Source organism: Pelecanus crispus, chromosome 5, assembly GCF_030463565.1.
Source record: "Pelecanus crispus isolate bPelCri1 chromosome 5, bPelCri1.pri, whole genome shotgun sequence".
Taxonomy (NCBI): domain Eukaryota; kingdom Metazoa; phylum Chordata; class Aves; order Pelecaniformes; family Pelecanidae; genus Pelecanus; species Pelecanus crispus.
In genome coordinates this window covers 24,604,560-24,617,929 of record NC_134647.1, presented here as the reverse complement: position 1 = coordinate 24,617,929, position 13,370 = coordinate 24,604,560, and the positions used below count along the sequence as shown (strand labels likewise).

Below are 13,370 nucleotides of genomic sequence, written 5' to 3'. Positions count from 1 at the left end.
GGGAGTTGTCCTATGTCAAATAAACTCTTGACTCTATTTCAAGCTCTTCCCATGGCTGGGAAGTTCCCAACGCAGATTCTTCTATTTTGCATACAGGCAGAATTCACGGTGGAGCTTTGCTTTGAGCAGATTCTCAGCCTTCCCTTTTCACAGAACTTGCCAGAACTTCCTGTCATGAAAACCTCTACTTCTGTCACATGTCAGTTAAAATGGAAAAGCAATTCACAGAACAGGGTAAGAGAACACAGTGAAAGCTTCTATTTAAAGGAGTGCTGAGTTTGTGCATTAAGAACACCCCAGGCTCCAACTGCCTCTGTGCTGCTACCAGTCATGCTCCCAGCCTGATTCCCACCTCCAGCACTCCCATTTACATTGAGGCAGGTGGTGCCAAGCACTGTAACATTCAAAGGTGGCCAGAACAATTAGCAAAACACTGAAATTGGGTAAAGCTAATACCTGGTAACATTGGAGTTTTACAGAATCAAGACAAAGATCAGACAAAAATCGTTACCTGTAACTATGCCGTAGTTTGGAGGTTCAATGACAGCTCCATAGAACTGAATGATGTTTTTGTGACTGAGCACACTGAGTATTTCTGCCTGTTGAAAACAAACAAACAAACAAGTTAGACAATTAAGAATGGAGCATTTACTATGATAGTTTGATAGCTTATTTTATACCCAAGCAAATATACACACATATATAAAGACGCACACACACATGTATCTAGGAAAGACTGTTCACAAATGCTTAGCATTTGAAAACCTCACAAGATAGTTTGGCAGGTGAATGCTTAGTATGTTGGGGGAAAAAAAAAAAATCAGACTATTCTTTCATGGCCAAGGCACAGATGTAGAAGCTAAGTCTTTGGAAAAACTGAAGGCCTTGGAAAACTTTGTTCAAAGAAAGATCTGGGATTTTTGGCAGAGTTGCAGCAGTCCTGTCCAGAATTTGTGTTTATGCAGAAAGTACTATGGGTTCAGCAAGTCCAGCACTTCAGGCTGTTACGAGCATACCATGCACACACAGCTCCATCCAATGTTTACTGGAAACATGGAGTTTCCAGGCATGCGCTGTAGAGTCTGATGGAATACGCACCGCAAGCATGCTTGAGATTGCCAAACAGCCAGCAGTGCAGTTGAAACTGCTCCTCAGAGCACACTGCGGATGTTTGGAAATTCTGCATAAATGTACAAAACCTTAAAATTCCACTTGAAAAATGCTTCTAGGTTTGAGAAAGACACTGCAAGACAATGAAAATGTATCCACAGAAATTAAGACATATAGTCCCTGCAGAATAAAAGAAGGTCAGATATCTCCTTCAAGGTCCCTCAACAGTTTCACCTCTGTAGCATATTAAAATAAATACTCAATACTCAAGAGATTTTAGACACATGTTTTTACACAAATATATGTATTGTGCAAATACAGATATATACTATTACGTATTTTTCTCTACAGCAATGCATTACTTTAAGACTTTGAGATTGTTAACTCCACCAGTGAAGAGCATCTAACAAGAACAAAATCACAATTAATTCCTCTGAAGTTAGCAAAAGTATCTGATCTGACATATCCCTTTTTGGATCCCTTGACTGGCTGTAGGAGTGTTGCTGTTTACCTGCAGGTGAGTCTTCCCACATTTGCCTAGATAGCTGCCAATTAAATTATTTTGTGGCCTTGTAGATTCACTGAAAACAGGAAGGCTATAGCTGCTTTCTGCAGAAAACAATGGTACATCAGCTAGTGCTACTATAATAAATGTATAGACATAGCAAAACAATATTTCTTTTGGCTTATGTTTTATAGCTGGTACCATGATACATGTGCATAACTGCATGGTCACACATAAAGGCATCAGATGGCTCAATTTTTTGCTAATGTTGTTGTTTAAAGCCTTTTCTGAGTAACTTCAACACAGTTTTGAATTAACATCTTTATCTTTAGCTAATGCACCGGCATTTACACATATTCAATTAAATCCTTAACTATAGCTTTGAACTTAACTTGGGTTGCAGTAGTTCTTCATGCTGCTTAGCCTGCTCAGCAAGGGAAACAAAGTGTTACTGTGAAGCAAGTCATCTTTTTCCACAATACCAGAAAAGTAGTTTTTTAAATGCATGCTGTTTTCAGCAAATCATACTGCAGACTGACTCACCTACAAGTCCACAAAATAATTTAACTGGCAGCTATCTAAGCAAATGTGGGAAGACTCACCTGCAGGTAAACAGCAACACTCCTACAGCCAGTCAAGGGATCCAAAAAGGGATCTGTCAGACCAGCAAGGGATCTTCCAGCAGAAGGAGCTCTGCCCTCCAGCTGCAGCCCCACCAGCCTCCCAAGGCAGGGACTCCAGCAGCAGCAGCACTGCCCACTTCACGAGCCGTACCCCAGACCTCCTTCAGTAGCCTGGAGGATGCAGATGACAGCCTAGTCATTCAAAACTCTGTCTCCATGGGCTAGCAAACCCAAGACCCCTATACTTCAAAAAACTTCTGTACTATGTTTTTATCTTCTTTAGGAAATATTAAATTGGGGAATGTCCTCTAATTCCTACCAGCATTACTACCATATAACCAGGAGACCTAATACTCCTTCACTGCCTACCTGAATATTGTTAGAAATGAGACAGGAATACCAGGCCACAAACAACATCAGACAAACTACCTACATCATCTTTTCTTGAACACCTTGGTCAAGAGGAGCGAAATAGAACTATCTTCTTTTATAGTACTTAAAAATCCAGGTCTTCAAAGCACTGTGCACACCACCTGCTGGTGTTTACAATACACATACCTCAACAGGTCATTAGAATTAAATTGACTGGTCTGACATTTAACTTTCCCATCGCATAATGTATTTAGGTCCTGGCTACAGAAGTAGCACTAGATGAATCTTTTTAGAGAATGATTAAAAATGCCATATGATGAACAACACATTCAAGTGCTGTAGCTCCCTGTTCCACCGCACCAATGTGCAGAACCCAGTGACCATCCTCCGCCCCTGTACTGCTGGATCCAGTAAAAGCCCACCAGAGTCACTGGACAACAGGAGGGGCTGCACTGCAGCCACACCACCAGCAAAACCCAGGCCTACCAATCACCCAGTGCTACCATGAAATGGACAACAAGCAAGGCAGGAGCGCCAGGCCAAGAGGACGAGTCCTTCGCGCCACAGGCATACTGACACACAGGCCTTTCATTATTTGGAGATTCAAAAATAATTATTTTTCTAAGATTATCTTATTTACAGTATATTACATATTAAGATCACATTCCAGGAGTATGAAGAAATGCTGTGTCAACCATGGCTAATACCATCTTCACACTGATGTTCATACTCTAAACTGGGATTTAACAGACACCAAAGCAAGCTTCCGTCTAAGAATAAGGAAAGGCACCTACTAATTGCCCACAGATATCCCAAATTAATAACGGGGGGTGGGGTGGGGGGGAATTGTCAACTCTTTCTAAGGACCATTACTTCTGAAAGAAATCCTTTCTAAACACTTTTAATCACTCTGCTGTTGTTAGCACTAGCAATTCTAGACTACTTTCATGTTTTGCTCTTCAGTCACTGTAGATCAGCTCTGAACTCTATTAGCCAATTTAAAGACACTTATTCCTTACAGTGAGAACCAGATGCAAGTCAATCCACATTTTTGAAGCTTTTGTACTTTTTTTTTACAAGAAGGTGCCGTATTTCAATGAAAGAATGACTTTCAGATAGCAAATTACAAAGTGGCGGTTAAAGACCAGTATTTCAAAGGTTTCCTAGGCACTTACAAGAATATTTAGAATCACCTTTAAGCATCAAACTCATACTTAAATCCAAAATGCCTAAATGCTTGGAAGAAAATCCTGCCATGCATCTGTCTGCCTAAAGGCCGCTGAAAAAGTCAGCCCTCACTGGCTTGGGCATGACACACTCGCTTCCCTTGGTAAAGCTGCTATCTATCTTATGAAACTTAAATGAGCATCCGTTTCTTTCCCAAAGCCATGGTGATGACAAGTAACAAGTCTTCAGTTATTTAATTATATTACTTTTTTTATTCTTTTTTTTTTAAATGTTGGATCGAAGCAGAACTAGAAGGAGCTCAGCTGAAGGAAAGGCACAACCCAAACATGTAAATACAAACTCCTTGGACATAACATAGAGACGTAGTCAGACACACAAGGTGACTGCAGTGGAGTTGAATATTACACTTAGTCCCATGATAAGCTTAGTCACAGACTGGTACTGATCATCAAACCACACTAAAACCCTGTACTTACACCACAGGTATGGGTGAAATTATGTCCCCCTCTTGAGTCCTGCTGAAGGGAATTACAGACTAGATGCCATTTCCTGAAGGTAAAGGGATTCAGAAGTCTAAACAAACCTTATCCACTGTTTACATAATTCAACCGCTATCATGAAATCCAAGGTCAGAGCAAATTACACTACAACCATTTTAATTTAATTCTCACTTACTGGCTCTTGTAGTGTTACTGTAAATGAAGCGCAGTTTGTAAGACAACTACAGTATAAGACTTAGGAACTCAGGTAATCCCTCAGTGTACAAACTAATTGTGTCCTATGAACCATGGTCTAGATCACAGTGCTTAATGGATCATTTAGTTTTATGCTTGTTTAATCTCTGCTTATTGACATATGTGAAAATGTCAACTACAGCATCTATGACTGACATCACCCTACAGCTGCCTCTAGACCTGCTAGTACTGCTCTTAACCTTCTAGTACAAACAACTATGCATGAATACTCATATCCTCGGTATTTTCAGCAGGTAAAAACAGGGTCCTCCCCTAGGCCTTGCCTGTGTTCAGCAACTGCTGAACAGAAAGCACCGACATAGATTTTGGGTAGAGCCAGAAGCAGATGAGGGGACAAAGCAAGCTACCTGGACAGCGTGGTCTCATTACGAGCAGCACAAGCCTCAGCTCACTGGGACCCAAGTCCTAGCTTGCTAGGTGCCAGTGCAGCAAGAGCAGCAAACGCAGCTTAGCTCTGATGAGATCTTCAAGGTCGGCGCTGACTGCAGATGTGGGCAATGACCACCTGATGCTGAGCTGGCATTACTCAGGAACACAGACAAGGCCCTATCGTCAGATCTTTAATTGCAGCCGCAAAGGCAGTAAGGATGTGGACGGAGGCACTTTGCATACAGCTGTGTTGTTGCCTGCCAGCTACTCGTACCAGCCGCAGCTGCTCTTGTTAGAGCTCCCTATCCCAAGGCAGCTAAAGTTAGCAAAGACCAAACGACTCAGCATATTTTAGTTACTCTGGTCCTCCTTGGAAATACATTAGAAAATTGTTACACTCACACTTGTAGTCAAGAGATGTGATCAAGGGTTTGGGCTAGCAGTCTATTCCAGCAGCACAGCTGGAGCTGCAAAAGAACATCTGTCCACAGGGTTTTTTCCATATCAAAAGACTTTTTTGCTTGGGTCCGGGCAAACTGGGCCCACAGCAAGTTAATCACCATTTCTTCCAGGTCCCTTTGGAGCTGCTGGCCAGAGAGGACAAAGTACGGCCATCCAGCCACTCTGGTCTGAGCATGATGGTTTAGGATTAACATAGGAAATAGCTGCAGCCCCTTGTGAGACCATCGGGTCAGCCAGCAGCCAACCTACTCTGCTGTTAATAAATCAGTTAATTGCACAGCAAGAGGCACCTTCGCTCCATGCAACATTACAGGGTCAGACACGGTTAGCTACTTAAGGAATCTGATTAATACAACTTCCTTAACTGCCTTCTAATATTTATTATTACATTGTGCAACAGTTTGGTTACTTACTTTTCCAAAGAAATGTTTGCTATGTTTATTAAGGAGATATTTAGACACACTTAAGGCAGCTTTGAAAAGATATTTTTTCCTAAGTCTTGTAGCATTTTAAAGGCTTTGACCTTTGTCATGTTCTTGGGAGAGTTGCAACTTAGCTACTCTCAGGGGGTTTTACAGTCTAACAAAAGGGCAGCTGGAGGAGGCCAGCTGATGTTTTATTAAAATTCTTCTATTTACTGACAACCACATACAAAAAAGATACCGAATGCTAACACAAATCAATCCCAAACCTTTATTTCCAGATCTGTGCTCAAAAATACATTCAGCCTATATTAATTTCCAGTGTCTCAGGAACGCTCTCCTGTGAATTCACTGATGTCTAACAAGGGATGATGTCTCTCATAATACAGTAGTTCCTCTAGGTAAATGAGCCCAAAACATCATTTTACAGATGCAGTACTAAAACGATCAGCATCTAAAGCTACAGTTCAGCTACAAAACACTAGTAAAATATGCATCTTAGAATCCTACAGACTTATGAGGTCTTTAAATGTAATGCTGACAAATCATTAAGCCAAAAAACTTGCATACTTTTCCACAAGATATCTATGTTTTACATGCTTTAACAAATACTATACAGCCTCATGATGATTCTTTTTAAATTACGTTAAGGTTTTGATAGAAGCCAGAAATTACCTACAGCAGATAATTTTTACTACTACATTGTTTCTGTCCTTTCAAAAGTTAAACTGAATACAACTCTTAATGAGCAGGACATAGAAACAGTTTATGTAATTTAGCTCTTTCTGGATTATTATCATGCCATAGTCTTAGACAACTAATATTCTATCATTGCTAACAAATGTTCCTCTCAATATGCAACAAATAAAGATATATGTAAAGAATTTTAGAAATATAGAACTACTGTTTTACAGCAGGGATGTTATACAATTGTTATAGCTTTTAACATTAAAAAGAAAATCAAGCAGATACAAAATAAAAATTTAGGGCTTTGCCTACTGTTTTGTCTTTTTTCATAAATTTTTGTAAGAAAAAAAAATATATGAAGGTTTTGTGCTTTGGGGTCACCAAGAAGAAAGCTATTAATAAGCAAAGTACACTGATTATCCAGTTCAGAGAATGTTTGTTAAACCTATCAAACTGTCTTTGATATTAATAAAGCAAGAGGAAAACCACATGAGCATGGCAAAGCCAAAGAATCCTCAGTGAGATTTTTTAACTGCAAATAAGCAGAGTTACCACATGCTTTGATGAATGCTGTGGGCACCCTTCCTGCACAACTGCGTTACCACCCCTTTCAAATGGCAGTCATAGTTCTTAAAACTATGGTTGCATATCACTTAAAGCTGTGTGACTTTGGGGTTCTTTTTCAGTCTTTGTTTAGAGGATCACCTATCAGAAATATAAGCTATTTTCTGTAGCCCATTAACAAGTCAAAACTCTGTCAGCATTTGTTATGTCTTAGAAGACAGCCATATATTCAGTGTTACAGGGATACTATTTCACAAACCACACAGAGAAGGGTTAAATTACATTCTCAGATTGATGCTACCAGCACTTCTGTAAACAACAGAATTAAATTCTCATAAGTACATCTACAATGATGTACAAAACATGTATGTAAAAGCATTCTGATTGAGCAAATGTTTCAAAGCATCAAATTTGCATCCAAAATTATGTCCTACACTGTTACAAGTCCCAGAGATTAAAAGTGGAAATATAAAGGAAACTAATATATTCTCATTGCTATATAATCATCTTATCATTATTTTAAATGCATTGTTTTCTATCACTACACAATTCTCATTTTTGGAAATACTGTGGTAGAAACACACACTTTAAATACCTTGCATTGACTTATAGGTTGCAATCTTGAAGGAAGAAAAAAAAAAAGAAAAAAGCACATTTCCAAGATACCTCAATTCTGTTAAACTGTCATAACGTACTGCACTGAAGGAATATGGACATAAATTTATTATGTGCTGTTACAGGTTCACCCTATCTTATGTAATGTACTTTAAAATATTTCATTTGCACAATGAAGTAGCAAACGTGTATGAGCATTTTTGCAGGTAAGGAACACCGTAGGACATGTTAGTAGTAAAATATATTGGATATTGACCATTTGAAAAGAAAACTGTATTTTATAATCTCCTATAACTTTTTATAGCATCCTTTGCACATAAATTGGCAGTTTTAATGATAATTTGAAGGCTACGGGATTAGGAGTACTACCTAGTGAATTCAGAACATCCCTGTCAAAAGACTGCAGAGACTTGCTCAGCTCATGGAAAGCAGGTTGGTCCCTCCAAAAATCACAGGGAGGTCTGTCCTTGTGATGTGGCAGCAGAGCTCCTGCCTTGCACAGAAAGAGGGAGTCAGATCAAGCTAACTGGCTCGATCCTGCCACTGACGTACATCAGCAGAGTACACGTACACAGCTCCACACGGAGCCCACCCAGCAGTAACCGAGCAATTCCAGGATGATGGTGTTGGTCTTCCTCATGATGGGGGTTAAAAACTTGCTATCAATGAGAGAAAAGGCTGTTAACAAAAGCTGCAGCATTTAGGATAAAACTAAGCAAGGGCACTTTCTGCAGAAAATCCTTACAGAAGGTTTAATAAGCTTGAAAATGACATTTTGAGTTACAACTACACTGCCATTTACCAAAAAAAAAAAATCCCCAAAAACCCAAACCCCGGCAAAGATCATGGACAAATAACTCATTTTCACACAGATTTCAACGAGAAATCCACAATGCCCAAACATATCCCACAGGAGTGTTACATTTTGCAGCATACAGCTTGAGATTGTATCAGTATTTAATATTAAAGTAGAGATCTGCCAAGAACAAGAAGAGTAGTTTGGATTTCACTAGTGTTACTCACAGTTAGTAAACCCCTTCAAAACACACAAAAACTACGTATTTGTAATGGTGTAAGAGTTTAGAAATGAGCAATGTCCTGCAATATTATAAATCTTTCATTCAGACAGATTTACAGTAAGAAGCTGCCTCCAGCTGCAAAGCAATACGAGCAACTGAATAGAAACAATAGATGAGTGGACTAAACAGCAGGTTTGAAATACCTGAGCTCCCATAGAGCAGTTTATTTTCAGCAATCATCATTCCTCTTCTCAATGTTGGGAAATTTTCCCATTTACTTGCAATCATTTTGAACACAAACCTGCTTTGACTATAGAGTACAGCAACGAAACCCACAACATCTCCAAAATACAAGGGAATAACAAAACATGAAACTTTCAACTCCCTGCTCGCTCCACAGGTGAGCAGATATCATGGCTAATATGCAACACCTGAATCTTTCCAGACCCAACAAATGGAAAAATATCCAAGGAAATTATTTCTGAGATCAAAGTCACTCTAAGTCTCATGAGCACCTTGTTGGAAAGACATTCTGGTACGACAGTGATGGGCAAAACCAATCCCCTCTCAAGGAGACTCTTGCAGTGCTTAGGAGCAACGGAAGAGAAAATAATGTCAAAGAAATGGTATCTGGAGAAAGGCCATGTCCATACATATCCAGCTAGAGCAGTGATTTTTCTGCAGAGTATTAGTAAGGAATCTGGATAAGATAACTTAGAAGAACAAGTGTAACCTCATTATACAGTGGCTTTTGCTGAACAATTAGCACAGACTCCAACAGAGACAGCAGCAGCTATACTCATGGATCCCGATCCATTCCTCTAAAGCAGCTATGATCTTTCCACTGAAGTATTTTCTCAAGCTTGACCATGAAAACTGTAACTTAACCAAAGAAAAAATTTGTCATATTCTTGATGAGCACTCACTTTAAGCTTGTCTTAGAGTAGATAAACCCAACCTACTGTAGCTAATGATAGGGACAGCACTTGATGGCGATCCCTCTTATTGGAATCCCAGTAATTGTTATAATTCCAGAAAATGTTCCTCAACGAGACAGGCTGAGCCCACCCTCATGAAAACAGCACAAGATGTGTTACCTCCCTGTTATTTGTTAAAAGCAACTGCTGGGAAACTGTGTGGGGTTTTGCTTTCCACATGGGCTATCAGAGCTCTGTAGAAGGCTCTCCCCAGTTATCACTCAAAAATGACCTGCCCCTGCAGAAAAGCAAAGAACTGCTCCCTACCCAGAGACCACCTACTTTAAAAAGACAGAAAACTTTCAGCGCAGAAATTCTGGCCGTGACCAGCTGGCATAAAAGAAAGGTGAGAAAGTAGTTGCCAACTACAGACATTCTTCTGCTGAAGTATCTGAGAGTCTTCCATGGATGAGAAGCATTTTTCATGCCACATTTACCCATGCCATAGCACAAGCTCACGAAGTCTTGGGTTTTCAAGAAAATTGAGACCATAATCTGAATCTCTGACTGCTACGCATTATCTGAACACATTATCTGGATGACGTACATCATGGGTTTATGTGCAACTGTCCAAATAATCCATCATGAACCTGCTTCTGGTTTTGGTTTTACAATGTATTAGCGACAGATCACCTTCCTTCCTGAATCCAGAGCTGCAAGCTGTCCTACCCAGTCTTCTTTCTCTTTACCACGACTTACACAGTAAGCATCCTTCCTCAGGTTACAGCCAGATCTCCCTTTCACCTTGCCAAGATTGGCAAGAACATAAGCAAGAATGGTCTCTGGGAACACGACTCCCAACTCCACCAAAATCCGACTTTTACCTTCTCCAACTAAGTACGACTGCCCTTCAGCCAGGGCCATGCCATCAAGCAAGAGCCAGAACAACAGACTTCACAGCAGCTCTCTGGCTATGTCCACACTACCACCTAGACCACTATGGATCACAGTCTCCATTCCCAACAAAACCAAAGTTTCAGGACATAAATTCCTTGACTGCTTTTCAGAAAAGTAACTCTTCTTTGTCTAAGATGGAAAATTGTATTTTACTTAGAAATTAGGCTCAAATACTACCCCTACTGCGTAGCAATGGTCAAAAAATGAAACTAGACAAGACTAATGAAATTTCAAGCTTTTACCTTTATGCAAAGTAGATCCACTGTTTATTTTTTCTTGGGATTCTTCAGGCTGCCTTCATGGTAGCTCAATCTTTTTCCATTAAGACTAAAAAATTTCAAATAAAACAATGCCTAAGATAAAAACCTTAGAGGAAAACTAGCAATATTTAAAAATTGGTTCTAGTGTCATAAAAACACATTTATTAGTATTACTGCACTATGTATTCCTGCCACATAACTTCAGCTTTTCCCCTACTTCCCTTTAATGAATTTCTTATACACAGAACTCCTTATCTTATCTAGACTTCTTTATAGCTATCTGCTTACATAGGTACGTCAATAGTAACTATTTAATTTCTAATCCTTGTCATAAAAAAAACCTGTTTTCAGAAAAGAAAACCTTTTTTTTTTTAATTATGCAGACATTAATTCTATGTAAGAATACAAGCAGTCAGCCTCAAAATAAATTGTTTAAAAAGGCAGTAACTTTGATACCAGTATGTCTGAACTCTGTAGAAAGTGGAAGTCTAGAAGAACCTATCTAGAATAGTGATAGAAACCAATTACAGAGTGACCTGGTAACCTATGAAGGCAGTAGCTTCAAGTTTCATGAACAGCAGACATACAAGGAGCAGAGAACTCGCAGTTTTTGTACCACCACAGGGTATCAAATTAAGCCAAAAATCTGACTTTCTCGTTGCTCTTCTCCAACCAAACAGCAATATCCCAAGCCAGTTCCTTCCCCAAAGTTACGACAGAATGACCTGAGGTACCATAACCTCTACCTGTGTCTGCGCTGCAGCCTTGGCCCTGTAGTTCAAACCCACCAGAAAGAGCAAAACTGAATAAAAAAACAAACTGAGAATGCGAAACCCAACACCTGCTCCAACTCCTTTGCAATGATCTGGTGGAGGAGAGCACATGCAAGCCAGGAGCATTTCCTCTAATGAGAGTTGGAAATGTGGAAAAATCACAGCATCACGCATGCCATTAATTCTCATTCTCCAACACGTACAAAATGTTTCTGAGAACTGCTCTCACACACACACAAACAGACCAAAATTTCTAAAAGGATACAGATGTAGGAAGAAGTGGTAAATAGAAGACAGTTGAATGCAAAAATAACAGTACTGCAATAATACTCCATAACGTAACCACAGTACATTTTAGGGTAAACATCTTGCAACCACACTCAGCTTTGGCATTTCTCCATTTGTGAGTTTCTACTTCCACACGAGTAATCTGCACCCTCAGACTTCATTTGAATCTTCTCTTTTATCATTTTATTAGAAAAATTCCAGACACATCAGAAATAAATGAGAGGAATACCACACACATACCCTAATGGAGGATTAAGAACGTTTAAAAGGCCAGTTGGAAAATGGAGATCATCTATTTTGTGATTACAAAACAGTTGACTTGCACTACTTCCTCCATCGCCCTGCACTGTGCTTCCCGAGGATCTGCAATAAATGAAACAGTGAAGAGGAAGTGGGAACGCTGCATTACATGAGCCCACAGCAACTTCAGGACTGGGGTCATGTCATGCAGCATACCAATGAGCTCTCTCACGGGCTGTACCTCAAAAGCCGAAGAGGAGCCAACATGCTGCAGCCAATGACAATTCCAGTCTGAATCTGAGCACAGCAAAAAGAATTGGCATTTCTCTTCCCATTCTAGCAATGCCCGTAGTCCTCCCACGCTTACTAACTGTTTGATTTCTGCTCCGAGTACAACAAGGATTAGATTGGCAAAGTTCATGACAATGAACTGAGCTCACAAGCTGGATCCAGGGCCCAGGAGCTCCGTGCTGTTTCAGTGGCACAGAGCACATTCAAACCTGCAACATCTCCTTTGGTGTGGAAGAACAGCATCACATATACCACAGCTTCCCATTTTCCAGTGCCAGAGGTATGCAAAAACTCATCTGAGGACTACTTTAATTTACATACACAGAGAAATAAACTCCCATCAAGGATCAGTCATGAACAAATGTAATTTTCCATACAGCCTTCAGGTCAAGCAAGGTTGGGATGACTTTAAGCATTCTCCTTCATTCAAACAAAATCATCCTCTAGCAATACTGATCACAAAGCTTTGCTGCCTGAGACACATCTCTAGAAGGCACAGCCAGAACTCTTTTCCACCCTGTCAGAATTATGTATGACTACATGACATTGCCCCTCCCTGGAAAGGGAGCGTGCTGCTGCTACTGTACTGTCCACTTTACTTGCAACACCACTGGCCTGCTGAGGATGTTCACTTCTAGGAGACAGTTCCCTGATTCCAGGGAAAATCCTTCCTTCTGCCTGGGGCGGGGGGAAGAATGGAGCTTAGGAAGGCTAACTATAAGAAAGATGCAGCATTGGCAGGAAAAAAGCACCCAGAGAAACATTCCTTCTTCTCTTCAAGTAGAGTTAGAGATACCTTGTTACTAGTATTCAGTGTTACTATAAAGAGGGTTTGGCTGATGTATCCAGAAGAGAGTCATAACCCTTCTGCCTTTTTTCCTTCCTGAGTTTGAATTGTTGCAGTTTGGAGGGCTTCGAGATTTCTCCTCAAAGCCAATTTCATCAATTATCTG

At 40.1% G+C, this 13,370-nt stretch overlaps 1 protein-coding gene across 2 annotated transcripts in view; it reads right to left on the bottom strand.

Moving 5' to 3' along the window:
• Positions 1-13,370, bottom strand: part of MAP3K20 (mitogen-activated protein kinase kinase kinase 20) — a 91,774-nt gene that overhangs the window by 59,757 nt on the left and 18,647 nt on the right. For both annotated transcript variants that reach the window (XM_075710588.1, XM_075710589.1), the window contains one exon: positions 512-599. In XM_075710588.1, the coding sequence (XP_075566703.1) occupies positions 512-599 (88 nt within the window). The remainder of the gene's footprint in view (positions 1-511; positions 600-13,370) is intronic.